We start from the raw sequence: 14,559 nt of genomic DNA, 5'->3' as shown, positions 1-14,559 counted from the left end.
AAATGAGGACTAGGAATTAACTCAACCACTTTATGACGACAATCTCAGCCTTTGTAGATCCCCCGCCAGGGGAGAAGAGCGATCAAATGGCCCGAGGCCGAGGAATTGCTGGTTGTTGTTCACATGGGGATCCACGCTGAACCAGCGGACGTATATATGCACGGTCCCTCCCAAAATTAGATTTACTAGTTGCGCGTATCATGGAAACGTATTTTGTCTGCCATGGGGTGTGACCCACCGAAGTTCTAGAGAATTGATTCCGAGCGTATAGTTGGCTTCGATGAATTCAAGCCGTTTTGACGTAGAAACACTGACTGGATAGCCCGGCCTGTAAGCTGACGCCCACAACTCATTTTCACGTGGGTTTCCTGAAAAACGTAAGCTGATTTTCATCATTGTCCTTGTAAATTGTCGGAACCCCCGTGGCTTGTCTTCGATGTCCTCGGCAATTTCCACGCCAGGCTGACCTTTCAGATATGCGTAATAGTCAAGCTCAGAAATCCCCAGTAAACGTTAATCTAGGCAGCTACATTGTCACATGCGGTACAGTACCGACCGTTATCGCCTTCCATGCCAAATAACATGGAGGTCTTCTTTCAACCCCTAATCACATGATGCGTTAGTCCGCTTATATGGTTAAGTGTGTATTGAATGATACATTCCAGGCTTGAACAGTATGATTCAGAACAAATAGAATAACTTACTAATGTAACGTATTCAAAAAAGTTCGGCTTGGATATCCATTAAATACAGAGATTTGTATATTCTGCCTCACATTTGGAGTAATTTTTGGTCATGCAGCAATTTATGTTCTAGATTCAATTTAAATTCAAACATCATTCTTACTATGCCTATTTATTGATCGCTGTCTATTGTACATACATCTTAGCACCCTTGCTCATCTATCAAAAACCCTAGCAACCTGTTTGGGATCCCTTAGCTTTGTGGGGTCCAACTTACTTTGATTCCACTTTTTTTCACAGTATTTCTTGAGTCCCGTAGTTGACGTCTTTCGGTCAAACCGTTGCGAAACCCGATCAGCAGTGTGCATTTCTTTTCTTATGAGACTATGCAACAAATCCTTCTTAACAGATTGATCACAATAGAATGAAAGGTGGATAATTTAGGCTTTCTGCGAGTAGTGGATACAGTACACCACTGGCGACAGTATCTTGATATCCATCGAGCAATCAACCAGCCTGCTCTTGGGCAGTTATTCCGATCACATGTCTTGCTACCTAATCGGCTGGTTCCCCCTGTTCTCTTGGTACCTAATCAACTTCCATACTTCATCAAGATTTTCACCCGGACACTCTGTATGTTTCTTCGACATTTCTGATTTCGTTTTTTCGCTTTCGTAAGATGAATCCACGTTTGCCCTTCGATGATGCTGCCTGGGAAAAAAGCGACTAGATTGAAGACTCCTGGCTAGATCTTCTCTTCGACGAAGACATCTACAATGAGATTGGAATTTTTCTCGCTAAACATCATTGCCCTCGCCAATGGGCCGATTTCAAATTTTTCAAATCCGGCGGTTTCAACGCTAGCTTCCTTATGACATTCACCGATACCGATACTGGCGGCGCTGTTTTAAGACTCCCACTGCCTGGCGTTTATATGTTTCCCGAGGAAAAAGTTCGTAATGAGGCCTCTATCATGCAATTCATCACGGAAAGAACTTCACAAACAATGCCGATTCCAGTTCCTATGGTCTCCCGCTGGGGAGAGAGAGACGAGAGCCCCTCAAATTTGGGTCCCTTTATAATCATAGGCTATATTGACCACGAGAGAAGCATATCTGATCTTCTCGAGACGCCGGCACGCCAATCAAAACAACGTCCAGAACTAAATCCGGATATCAGCACAACAAAGCTAAAAGCTCTCTATAGAGAACTAGCCAATATTGTCTTTTCTCTATCTACACTATCTGCGAACCGGATTGGGTCTCTAAAACAGACCGGCAAATCAGCGTGGGAAGTGGCATATCGACCATTATCCATTTCTATAAACGAAATTGGGCGTCTAGGGACCCTACCTCGATCGAAACTCCCCACCGCGATGTACGATAGAGCGTCTTTGTACTTTGAAGCCCTAGCAGAGCTACATATTTCACACCTCAAACACCAAAGGAACAATGCTATAGACTCGGCCGACGACTGCCGGTGCAAGTTTGTCGCTAGATTCTTATTCCGGAAACTGGTTCGAGATCGGGAGCTTAGGGACAAATAGATATCTTATGAGCATAGCCCATTTCCAGTTTGGTGCGACGACTTTCGACCACAGAATGTTATGGTCGATAAAGCTGAAAAGGTCGTTAGGGTGGTGGATTAGGAGTTTACGTATACCGCCCCAGTTGAATTTACTCATGCTCCACCCTGGTGGCTTCTTCTCGAAAAGCCGGAATATTGGACCAAAGGTCTTGATGACTGGTGTGCACAGTATGAGAGACGGCTTCAGATCTTCCTTCAGGCAATGATGGATTGCGAAGAGGACGCGTACCAGACTCGGAACGAACGACTCGAAGAAAGCCAGCGACTCTCTAGTCGGATGCGACATAGCTGGGAGAGCGGAGACTTTTGGATCATATATGCTGCAAGGAACAATTTTGCCTTTGACGCCATCTATTGGAACAAGATCGATCAGCGATTCTTCGGGTCCAATAAATCTGACGACAATATATGCGATGTATGGAAGAAAAGACTTCATCTCTTGGAACCTGAAGAAAAGGAAATGATGGATAAATATGTGGATTTGAAGCTTCAGGAGAATGAGACAAGGCTTCTCTCTTGGGACCCAGATCAGTATACCCTGGAATACATGGCCAAGATGGAAGCTTGATCGCTCTTGTTGGATGATTTAGGAAATAAATATCCTGGTTTGCCACGTGCATTTAAATAGAGTGGATGCTCTTGTACTAATGCTTCGCATTCAATCCAATTATTGTCGCTTACTAATATTAGTCACCCGCTTTGAAAGAAACAGCCCTCTATACATCTTCTCCTGTCATGACCTGTCAGGAGAAAAGTGGACCTATTCTACATGCACGACCTCTGCGGGCTCTCGTGCTACAGAGACCCTACCTAGGGGCCTACATTATATATGCATTGCCGTCGCTCGTAAAGCTGCGGAAAAATTGGGACCACCATCCTGTTGCGTACGTCTTTCTACACGTCTCTTTGAATATGCCCGGACAGATAATCATGACCGCCTAATTAAGCCCAATTACAATATCTCCTTAATCCCGAGGTACGCTTCGTTCCCATGCTGAATGCTGTCCATTGTAAAGTATAGTGGTTACAGGATGCCCATCCCCCCAAACGACCAGAAGGTGTATCAAATTAAAAAACAAAACAAAGAGAGGCATAGGAAGAAAGAAACTCGAGAAATGCAATGCCCCATCTTTTGTTTTTGATCCGCTTTTCCTTGAAATTTCCCATAGATGAATAGTACACTGTACAGACGACGCGTTCACCTCCGACTGGCCTGCATGTTGGTGAACATCAACTTGAACCCGTTGCACAGGGCCTGCATGTCCGGGTAGGGATTCTTTTGCAGCTCGAAGCCCTGCGGAATCACCTTGACGGGCCAGTTCTGGAGTTTGGAATGTTCGCCGGCCTTGAAACAAAGGTAGAAGTAGCCGGGATATTTGGGGTTGATGCAGAACGCATAGGCCGAGCGACGGGGGTTGGCCTTGGTGTAGGTCTCGAGCCATTGATCTGTCGATAGTGTTAGTGATATGGTAACATTGAGGGATGAAAGGAAGCGTACCAGTCTCGGTCTTGCTGCCGTCTTGATACTTCTCGTTCGCCATCATCTCCTCCACCTTCTTGGCCATCGCCTTGACGTGGTTGACGATGAGATCGTCCAGATCACTGTAAGTATACCTGCCTCCGACCTTGAGCACACGGCCAACCGAGAACTCGTTCTCCTTGTCCAACTCGAGCACGTCGATATGCTGATAGACACCGTGCGCCACCTTCCAAGTAACCGCAAGGTGGTCGGGTCCACGAGAGGAAGGACGGATGACTACATCGCCGCGGCTGCGAGAGCCCAAATATTCCTCCGCTTGGGTGGAGTTGAACGGCCGGAAGAGCGGGTGCTTTATGACACGCTGGGCCTGGCCACCGCGTTGCGTCTTCTCTTGCATCGACTCCCGATCCTTCCGTTCCTGAAGTTCGTCCCAGTCGTTGAAGCCGTGCTCGGGGGTCCGGCGAACAGGATCAGATACTTGGTCTTCGCGTAATGAAACATTGCAAGTGAAGCTCTTGCGGTTCAAAAACATGATCTTGGCGGGAACAGTCTGATGGACTGAGAAGGAAGAACGAACAGGCGTGTCAATAGGCACACCGAGCTCGGTCTCCGAAACTAGCGCATCAATTCCACAGTCTAGTTTGGCGTCGATATGATCCTCGAACACACGCTTGATGGAAATAGGTACCACCATGCCGTTGGTCAGGGACTCTGGCGTTTCACCTGTGAGCATGGTGAAGATGTCATCGGTGCTGAGGAAGACGAACTGCTTGCGCAGTTCTTCGTATGGCTGTTGCAATTCTGCACGGATCGTTTCCAAAGTAGCACGCTTCCGCTGGTTGAGGTTTTTCTCGAGTTGCTCAGCGTACTCCTCGAGAATCAGATCGTTGACACGATCCTGTTGTTCCTCACGGAACAATTTGCGCACAATTGCACCCGAGCCGTTCTCGTCTGTCTCGGCCTTGATATCTTCCTCATCCAACTCCAAGGCATCGGCGGCCATTTTGCGCGCAATGTCGTAGTCTTCAGGGTGTACACGAGTGTTGTCCAGCGGGTCGGCATCTGGGTCGGCGTTCTCGAAATCAATGAAGACGAAGCTGGCGCAGTTGTTCCACACCTTGACACCCATAGCGGGATACTGTGCGTTAACACCCAGAAGCTCCACACGATTGTTCACCACTCCGCCGTTCATGTTTACGATCTTGAGCAGATGGGCAGCCTTTCGAGGTCCAAGACCGCAGACATACGGCAAGAGATTGGCGCTCATAGTGTCGGTAACCGCTTCGTTCAAGTCGACGCCCACCAAGTTGACCATGTCAACCAGAGCAGTCTCCAGCTGCTTAAGCAGCAACTCCTGAGAAACCAATTGCTGGCCGGGCTTGAATTGGATTGAGATAATATCGCGGCCCAGCGAGGCATACTCCTTGAGCGGAGACTGCAAGTATCGACCCAAAGCCACACAGTAGTGGGTCAAGGGACCGAAGCCCGGGTTATCTTGACGAGCGCGAGGGCTGTTGTGATAAAGTCGGGCAACCTCGTCATTAACAATGACCACTTCCAAACGATCGCTGACTTCTTCGTCGCGGTCATCTGCGTAAGTGGCTCCACGAATGTCCTTCAGGTCGATAAGCTCAGACAGGTACTTATAGAGACGACGGGTCTCTGGTGTCATACCAGAGACGCCAATGACATCTGGTTTACGGCGGTCCACCAGATCCACAAAGGCAGCTACATCAGCGCCATCCGAGATTCCGCGGCTCTCGTCACCAACTGACAAGTCCTTAAACTTGCCATTCTCGAGAACGCGACCATCCTCTTCGATGTAGGCCCAGTGAATTGGGTCTCTGCCCACGACACCGGTTCCGCAAGACAAGGCGATGACCCGCGGCACTGTGCCCAGGACCATTCCCTTGGGCTTGTAAGGGGCCTGATCCAAGCGCTGGGAGAAGGCCTCACGGCACTCCTTAGCCACGTGATTCTCACACTCCTGTCGTATGTTCTCCTTCACGCTGCGGTTGATAACCCGCTCTAGCTTGCCGAGGGCTAGGTCGAGCACTTCACGACGAAGACGGTTCCACGCATCAGCAACCTCGGAGTAGTTGTCGGATTCGATGTCAGCGTAAAGGCGCTGACGGAACTGTTCGAAGTTCTCGAAGCGGACTTTGACTTCCATTAATCCTTCCTCCTCAGCCTTGAGCATTCGCAAAAACATCTCCGGGCGTCGGGCAATGTCCATGAGCTGTTGGTTCCGCAGGTACTTGAACTCGTAGTACGGATGCTGCTCGTCGATTCGGCGTAAGCCCTTTTCGGTGCGGAAACAGTCGACCACTCCGTTCATATAATAAGCTTGCCGGATGACTTTTCGCATTTTGGGGCTCAAAACAAGCTCCTCGGAAAACATGCTTTTGGCAGCCTTCAAAACGTGTGATGTGTTGGAGAAATCGGTGTCGACGAATTGATCTGCTAGCTCCTCTGGGCCCTCCGCTGGGTCCTCGGTGTATTGCCGGCGACCTTCCTTGGAGGCATTCTGCGCAAATGCGTCGGCAGTGATACCAAATGCGCGCACCATGCCGTAAGCCTTGCCATTCCGTACCCGTTCAAAGAAGGTCTTGCTGGTGGCCTTGCGACGATGCGGCTCCCCATTTGCATCACCATTGACCGCTGCCATATCACGCAGCTGCGATGCATATTGGAAATGGATGTAATCTTGTACGTCCTGGAGTTCTTCCATTGTAGCGGCCGAGGCCAAGAGGTCCTCCACGTTGGCATCATTGACACTGAAAAGGTTCTGCAGGTTGTCGTAGGCTTTCTGGATCGTGTTGCGCTTGTCGACCAATGCGCGGAATTTCAGGTCGTAGTCAAAGATATCCCACAGATCTGTCATGTTCAAAAGCTTCTCGGCGCGAATGCTATACTGAGCGGACTCATCGGCAGGATCGGCTCCATTGACGGGCTCCTTAACAGCATGAATCATGTAGTCTTTGCGGTGCTGGAAAATAAACGGAACCTCCCAGTCGTCTGTGATGAGGAATTCCAACATCTTGGCCACCGAACGCTGGAATGGCTCGCGCAGCTCCGGCTCCATGCGCTTCTTGAGCAACATCAAATTGGAAATCCAAATGGCCTCTTCTCGGAACTGGTCCTCTGACAGTATGACATGTTTGTAGGGCTTGCGAGCGACCTGGTGACGCTCGGGCTCGTCGAGCAGACGGATTTCGTTGTCCTCTTCAGTTAACATCCTCTCGGCCAACTCGGACGGTTCGAAGACATCCTTCAAATCCAGGCGTCTGGACTCTTCCTCCTTTTCATCATCTTCTTGGTCTTCGATATCGAGTGCGAATCTGTATTCTGTGCCGTCACCGAACGCGGCGCGCATATCTTCCAATGCGTTCTCGTCCAGGCCTGCCGCTTCAGTGGCACCAAGTCCAGGCATGCTCGGTCGGGCTGGAGGAGCAACCTCCAGATCGTCTCGCTCGCGCTGTCCCTCTTCGTCGGAAAAGGTATCCTCCTCGATGAAGCCTTCCATCTCGTCGTACGCGCCGCGACGGCGGGATCCGCTATATCCGGGAGCTTGAGCCTCCTCTTCGTCGTCTGAATTGAACATATCATCGATTCCTTGGGGTGATTGCTGTTGCTCGCGGTCCTTTCCTCGCTTCAGGCGCTTAAACTTGGACTGTTCCGTCGGAAGAGTTGCTGTCAGTTAAATTCACCACACCCGATCCCCATTCAAGGATAGCGGGCCAATGCAATTGAATCCACATACCTCAGAGGCTGCTCCTCTGTTACCGGGAGCAGTAATACCTATCAGCTCCAGATCCTCCTCATCGAGGTGTTCCTCTTCGTCGGCGCGCCGCTTCTTAGTACCCTCGCCGCGCCGACGACGTTTGCGATCCTCGATTTCTTCATCCTCGTCAACAATGAAGCCCTCACGAACCTACAATGGCAGTTACATGTCAGCGCACAATTCATCATCCAGAAGCTCCAAGCTACTCACGGCGCGCTGGGCCTCCTCGTCGTCTTCATCTTCATCGTCCTCATCACTGGAGTCGTTGTAGTGATTGACGGTCCCGGCACCCTCGCGAACCTCGCCGTCGTAGTCGTCCATGCCCTCGTCGTTCTCATCGTCCATCAGGGCCTCGCCTTCGACCAGGTCGCGGAGACTCATTGTGGCTGATCGGAGTAGCTACTCCCAGTGAATAGGGAATAGCGGGTTGAAGGAGAGTGCAACAGCGCAGGGCACCCGGCAGTGCCCAAGGCGCGGAGGTGATAAGAAAAGGGGTTGAGTTGGGGGGAAAGAGAGGCGAGCGCAGAGAAAGGAAGAAGCACGACTCTCCGAAGGAGAACGCGGTGGCGCTGACTTCGCGCTGTGGCTGCCCGTGGCTGGTGCAATCACGTGATCACATACTGTGTCTCAGGTGTTGTGTTGCAGTAAATGGCTTTTGTTTCTTGGATTGATTTCATGATTCAAGTGAAATGAAATAAACAATACGATGGAAAGGAATCAAGTTGAAATTGTTATTTTCGATGTTTGATATGTTACAAATCTTCGAGAACGGATGCCCAAGAGGGAGCAGTTCGGGGCTCAATGGGTTGAGGACTAGTGGAGAATCAGGAACACATCTGTTTCAGTACGAGTAAGGCTGCAAAGGATCGCCAGCTTCCCCCTGAAAGATCAAATAACCAAAAATTGGAAAGCCACACGATTCTCCCATTTGGCGCCGACTGCAAATCCCTCGGTTTTGTTGGTCAAGTCGATGCGCCCGCAAGACCCAATCAGCGCCGCCAAGAACCACCACCGGTGATATCGGGTTCCCCGCCGCGCTTCTTCCTTTTGTTCCCCCCGTCAGCGAGGTCGTTAAGGCCTGGTGATCGCTTCTTCTCTTTCTCCCTCCGAACAATATTCTACACACCTCCGCCATGGCGGATCAGTTCAAGGCCCGGACGTTGAAACGCAAGAACGTTAAAGGCCTCGCCCTCAATGCGACCCCCAAACCAGCTGCCTCCAATCCCTCCGATGGCGATGCTCAAGTCCCCGGTGCGATTGGAAACTCCGATGGCAACCGCACAGATACTCTGGAGATTGGACTAGAGTTCCGACTGGATCTTCGCAGCGAGGATCTGGTGACGTTGAAGGAGCTCGGAGCAGGAAATGGAGGCACCGTCTCCAAGGTCATGCATGCCTCGACCAAGGTCGTCATGGCTCGAAAGGTGGGGTTTAGCTATTCAAGCTGATACCGCGAGCAAATCAACTGACTGATTATGCCCCGTTCCAGATCATCCGAGTCGATGCCAAAGAGAACGTGCGGAAACAGATTCTACGAGAACTTCGGGTGGGACACGACTGCAACTCGCCCAATATCGTGACGTTCTACGGTGCCTTCCAAAATGAGGCCAGGGATATTGTTCTGTGCATGGAATACATGGACTGCGGGTAGGTTTTGTGTGATGGATCCGAGAAAGAGGGGGTTGCTGACGCCGTCAACTACAGGTCCCTCGACCGCATCTCTAAGGATTTTGGCCCGGTACGAGTCGATGTGCTGGGCAAGATTACCGAGTCCGTGCTGGCCGGTCTGGTTTATCTCTATGAAGCACACCGGATCATGCATCGTGATATTAAGCCCTCCAACGTCCTGGTCAACTCACGCGGTGATATCAAGCTGTGTGATTTTGGTGTCGCCACCGAAACCGTCAACTCGATCGCCGATACCTTTGTTGGTACCTCGACCTACATGGCACCCGAGCGTATCCAAGGAGGTGCTTATACCGTTCGCTCGGATGTATGGAGTGTGGGTTTGACTGTGATGGAGCTGGCTGTGGGACGATTCCCATTCGATACTTCAGACTCCGCAGCAGGAGACCGCGCCAGTGCTGGCCCCATGGGTATTCTGGATCTGCTTCAGCAAATTGTTCATGAAACTGCACCAAAGCTTCCCAAGAGCGATGCCTTCCCTCCTATTTTGCACGACTTTGTCGGGAAGTGTCTGCTGAAAAAGTCGGAGGAACGACCAACTCCGCGAGAGCTATACGTAGGATTGACCCATTCTACCGATGATATTCATCACTGACCTTTTCAATATAGGACAAAGATGCGTTCTTGCAAGCAGCCAAGCGCACCCCGGTCGACCTGCAGGACTGGGCCATCAGCATGATGGAACGACACAACCGCAAGTCGTATCTGGCACCCCCGGCGCCAAAGTCACTAAGGGAGGGTCCAACACCGTCATCGAACACTCCATCCTCAGCTGGAGCGGCATCAGACGTACCACCACCGATCTCCAAGAGCACCCCCACCACCAACAAACCACTTCCACTTCCACTTCGTCAGCAAGCGCCATCTCCGTATCAGCAGAACCCGCCCTCGGGCGAGATTCCCGTGAACAACAGCAGCGATGCATCCACATCTCACCGCTACTATGGCCCCTCGAGCAGCCAGAACCACCACTACTCATCCTCGCGCTCCACGCGGTCCCCGCCACCCCCATCCTTAGAGCACCTCTCGCTGGAGACAAAGGATGACAATGATCCAAGACCGGGCCGTATGCAATCACGCTTCCTCGGTGACCCTGTTTCCGCCGTTGATGCACCTCCTCGTCCATTTATGAGTCCCCGGTCTGTCAGCTCGCATAACACAAAGTCTCGCACCAATTTGAACCCCGCCACGATGCCCATCCGTTCCGTTCCCCCGCCGAGTGGGCCACCACCCCTTCCCCCTGTATCAACGGGGGGAAACTGGCGCGTTTACCCCGGCCAGATGCCCGGAACGAACTCTTAAGGGAACTTACCCGAGAGGGATGTTGATATGCCATCCAAACGACTCATCGTGATGTCTACTCAGATGTGAATTGCATATGCACATGATTTTGCGACTCGCCCGCACCATTCCCCAGACCTTTTTTTTTTCTATCCGATTATCTGTCATTTGCTCTGGTTCCATTTCTTGTTGATGTTTGGCAATCTGCCTCGTTTTCCATTTCTGGCGCTGTGTACGGAAAAAGACAAGGCAGGGCTGAGCACATTTTCCTTTCCATGATCTATGGAATTTTTTTCCTTGTTTCTCTTCTATTCCCCTCCCCACCTGTGGATGTTTCTCTCCTTTCCCCTTCATTTCCTTCTCGATGATTTTACTCCGGCAACGACAATGACTTTGCCCGCTTTCTGTTTTCCTTGCTTCGATATGTTCCTGCATGACACGGCGTACATAAATGCAAGTATTTGATGCTACAATATCATCTTTTGATCTGAATATAGTTCTCGTCCGTACCAAGGTTTCAGCCTGTGTGTCGTCCTCGCATAACTACAGAATACAACCTAGGATCAACCACTGTAACTTAGGCATATCATAAGCAAATCAATGCATAAATAGATGTACTCTCTCATATAGATACAAAACTGATGCAAAAAGCAACAGAAACGCGGTCCCAGGAAGCTGAGCAAAAATAAAATATTCAAAGATGAACAGAATGAAACGCCAATTCCGAAACACCCTGACATAACTCCTCAAAAAAAAAGTATCTATTTCATAACGAGCTCCGGCCCAGCCAGCGGACTGGGACCTGGCACAGGGGCGAGATTAGTATTCGGATTGGAAGTGGGTGTCGCTGGGTTGGAGGGAGGTGCTGGAGCGAGGTCCATCATCGACATCATGGATGAGCCTGAGGAGGGTCCTGAAGAGGACTTTGCTCCGCGGGTGCTTGAACTGCCCCCACGGCCCCCACGGCCCCCACGGCCTTCGTGGGTTGCAGACGCATTGGAGCCATTACGCTCGGGGGTGCCCTTGTCACCCTCGGCGGCTTTCTTGGTCGTTCGTGCGCGGCGTGAGGTGCCGCCTCTTGAGCCGGGACCGCGGAGTGGCAGACCGGTGTCTTGAGAAATGGGCACGGCAGCTGCAATAGGGACGTGCGGGTGAGAAGTCAGACCTCGGCTTCGGCCTGTTCCTCGTCCACGGCCACGGCCACGCTTGATAGTTCCGTCGGCACTGGGAAATGTTAGCGCCGAAGCCTCAAACTTAGATAGATAAGATAAGTACCGTTCCACTTGGACTTTCTCCCCCACTGGCACCAACGGCCCACTATAGACAAAGAATCCATCTTTGCTTGCGGCAGCCTGCTCCTGCCACGCCATCTCACTGTCGTCGACAAAAGGATCATCACGGTCGTACTCTTCTACCTTCTTGCGGCGCTTCTTCTTGCCATCGCTAGCTTCTGAAGGTGCACCGTTGGTTCCTGTTCCAGCACCACTCATGGGAACATCCCCATCCATATCACTGTCACGATCCGCTTCAAGACTCAGATCCTCGTCGGCACTTTCGCCTGCAGAGATGCCCTTGCTCTTGTCATTGCGTTCCAAGACAGCGCCAGCAGCCGCAACACGTGCCAGACGCTCTTTATGCGCGGCCAGGCGGGGATGCAAGGCAGCGAAACCATATTGTTCTTCTGCCAGTTGAGCGAAGTTGACAATGTGGTTGCCCTTGTGCAACGGAACGTGTACGATGATGTTGGGGGTGCTAGGTGCATCGGCTGACTTGGAGTCGTCGGCTCCACCAAATAGTGCGTTGGTGATCAGACCGGAGCCCTGAGGGAGCACGGGGGCTTCCTTGGCTGCGCGAGCTGGCTTGGGGGAAGGCGCCTTTGACGACGGCGCAGTGCCCGTGCCCTTCTCTTTCTTTGCGCTGGGTGTGGGTTGTTCCTTCGAGTCGATGTCCATGGCATCAGAAGATTGTTGAACAGATCGCTGTGGGGTGGACGCTTGCACAGGGGGCTGAGCTGGCTGCTGAGATTGCGCCTGAGGTTGCGACTGAGGTTGCGACTGAGGCTGCGGTTGAGCAGTTGGCGGAGGATGTTGCTGATACTGCGGTTGTAGTGCCGGCGGAGAAAGCTCCAGTTTTGGAGGCTGTGTTTGCATTTGGCGCTGTTCGTTTGGTGTGTAAGGAGCATAATTGCTAGGTGGCATGTGCTGAGGTGTATGGCTAGCTCCATGGGAAGGAGAGGACACTGGCATTGGAGAAGGGGCTAAGGAGTGGTGCGTAGGTGTCGGTACCGCGGCAGGAGGCGCTGGAGAGTGTACGGTCGAGACATGGCCGGAGGAAGAGCGATGCAGCGGCGTTTGGAAAGTGTGTGTGTTTTGTGCCGGGGGGTCAATGATGCTGGAGATCGCGGGTGATGCACTGGCGCGATAGTTATTCCGCGGTGATACCACATGTTGAGTAGATGGACTGTAGGCAGGCGCAGGAGAAGGGTTATCAAAAGCCGATCGAATGGGATCGAAGTTTTGGCCGCTCTTGCGTGGAGGAGCTTGCGTGGGTCGAGGTGGCGGAGGTTGTGACTGTGGCCGAGGCGGGTATGGTTGCGACAGGGAGTAAGTAGAGATAGGGCCCGGCGGGGGATGAGGAGTTTGTGAGTAGGGCGGAGTCAGAGTTGGAGCAGGAGCAGGAGCAGGAGCAGGAGCAGGAGCAGGAGCAGGAGTAGTTTGAGGAGTAGGCACGGGCTGAGTCTGAGGCGGAGGCTGCGTCGGAGTCTGCGTCGGTACCTGGGTCGCCGGTGTGGGTGCAGGATTGGGATCTGCCGGAGCAGCAGCAGGCCCAGCGGTGGCTTCGTCACCAGCAGCCTCCAGTTTGGCCTTTTTCCGAGAAGCAGCTGTCGAGGTCGATTTTTCTCGAGGGCGACGAGGAGCGCGGGCGGGCTTTTCCTTGGGTTCTTTTCCTTTTGGTTTGGGGGTCTCGGTAGTTTCGTCGTCCTTCTTGCGACGCGACCGTCTGGCGGCGGAGACACGCCGGTTGGAAGCTTCGGGTTTGACGTCGGCTTCGCCGGGCCCCTCTGTGTTGGGTAGGCCCGGTCCAGGGGGATCCGTGGACATGGTTGAGAGTCAAATGGCAAATGACAAATTGGCGAGAAGTTGACGATGAAGTTAGATGGGGATGAAAGTGGCCCAAGTGGTGGATACGGTCGGGGCTGACCACCCGAGTGGTGTATCACCAGAAAGTTGGGGAATATGGGAATGGAACACAGAAAACCAGTGTGAATAGATAAGACAAGACTAGTGTGTTTGGCGGAAAGCGGGTGGAACACGTAAAGACGAACACCCGACGAGAAAGGATGGAGATGGGAGTTGAGAAGAGGGGAGAGGGATGAGAGAAAAGCTGGGAAAGGGATTGCAGGGAAAAGGGAAAAAGGGCAGGAAAGGGGAACAGCGAACAAGGAGCCCGTCTGATGTGCCAGAATTTGGGTCTGCAATCGTACCTTAGTATGACGAGGGTTAATTGGTACTTTGATATCGAAAGTATAGATCGGAGAAATTGGCTGGTGAAATTGAGATGTGTAGATAGAATGGTAGTTCAATGATCGAGTGCTCTATTCTACAGTGGACGCCCTGATGGCCCGGCGGATTGCTGAAGCAATGCATTTTCCATGCGCGCGGATCTGGCGTCAGTGGAGTTGCAGTATTTTCCCGCGCATAGTTTCCACATGGAGATCCCCCGTTCCATCTCGGTTCTGGCATCGTCATTGGTATCTTGCGATCAACTTACTTGATTGTGCCAAATAGAATCAAGTAAATTATGAATTGTCGGACTACTGCTTTTTATCCTCCATGATTCGATCTACCTGTCTGGTGACCGGAGATTTATTCCTGAACACACCCGGTCTTCAAGTGGACAGGAGATCGCCGGCTGCTGATCCCTGTCAAATACATGATCTAAGCCCCGCTGATTCCCAATCGATACCCCATTGTTTTCTCGACCTGCAATTATACCCTGTAACTAATGCCTATATCCTTCGCTGTAGTTTAAACATACCCGGATGGGGTACTTGCCTC

At 51.7% G+C, this 14,559-nt stretch overlaps 4 protein-coding genes across 4 annotated transcripts; 2 read left to right on the top strand and 2 right to left on the bottom strand.

The window, feature by feature from the left end:
• Positions 1–2,475: 2,475 nt before the first annotated feature.
• Positions 2,476–2,838, top strand: N7498_007472 (uncharacterized protein; the record flags this gene model as incomplete). The annotated part of the gene is made up of 1 exon (XM_058454534.1): positions 2,476–2,838. One exon carries the CDS (start codon positions 2,476–2,478, stop codon positions 2,836–2,838), a length of 363 nt encoding a protein of 120 aa, XP_058306783.1.
• Positions 2,839–3,468: 630 nt separating this feature from the next.
• Positions 3,469–7,915, bottom strand: spt6 (chromatin-remodeling histone chaperone SPT6; the record flags this gene model as incomplete). The annotated part of the gene is made up of 4 exons (XM_058454533.1): positions 3,469–3,716; positions 3,769–7,423; positions 7,514–7,684; positions 7,745–7,915. The coding sequence occupies 4 exons, from the start codon at positions 7,913–7,915 to the stop codon at positions 3,469–3,471; spliced, it is 4,245 nt and encodes a 1,414-aa protein (XP_058306782.1).
• Positions 7,916–8,667: 752 nt separating this feature from the next.
• Positions 8,668–10,522, top strand: ste7 (MAP kinase kinase Ste7; the record flags this gene model as incomplete). Its single annotated transcript, XM_058454532.1, has 4 exons — positions 8,668–8,958; positions 9,024–9,181; positions 9,239–9,776; positions 9,830–10,522. The coding sequence occupies 4 exons, from the start codon at positions 8,668–8,670 to the stop codon at positions 10,520–10,522; spliced, it is 1,680 nt and encodes a 559-aa protein (XP_058306781.1).
• A 740-nt stretch (positions 10,523–11,262) lies between these two features.
• On the bottom strand, positions 11,263–13,602 carry N7498_007469 (uncharacterized protein; the record flags this gene model as incomplete). Its single annotated transcript, XM_058454531.1, has 2 exons — positions 11,263–11,725; positions 11,777–13,602. The coding sequence occupies 2 exons, from the start codon at positions 13,600–13,602 to the stop codon at positions 11,263–11,265; spliced, it is 2,289 nt and encodes a 762-aa protein (XP_058306780.1).
• Positions 13,603–14,559: the final 957 nt, after the last annotated feature.

This window comes from Penicillium cinerascens (genome assembly GCF_028974065.1).
Source record: "Penicillium cinerascens strain IBT 15544 chromosome Unknown contig_9_segment0_segment0, whole genome shotgun sequence".
NCBI lineage: Eukaryota > Fungi > Ascomycota > Eurotiomycetes > Eurotiales > Aspergillaceae > Penicillium > Penicillium cinerascens.
Note: the sequence above shows the minus strand (reverse complement) of the source record. Positions and strands in the feature narration are given on the sequence as shown.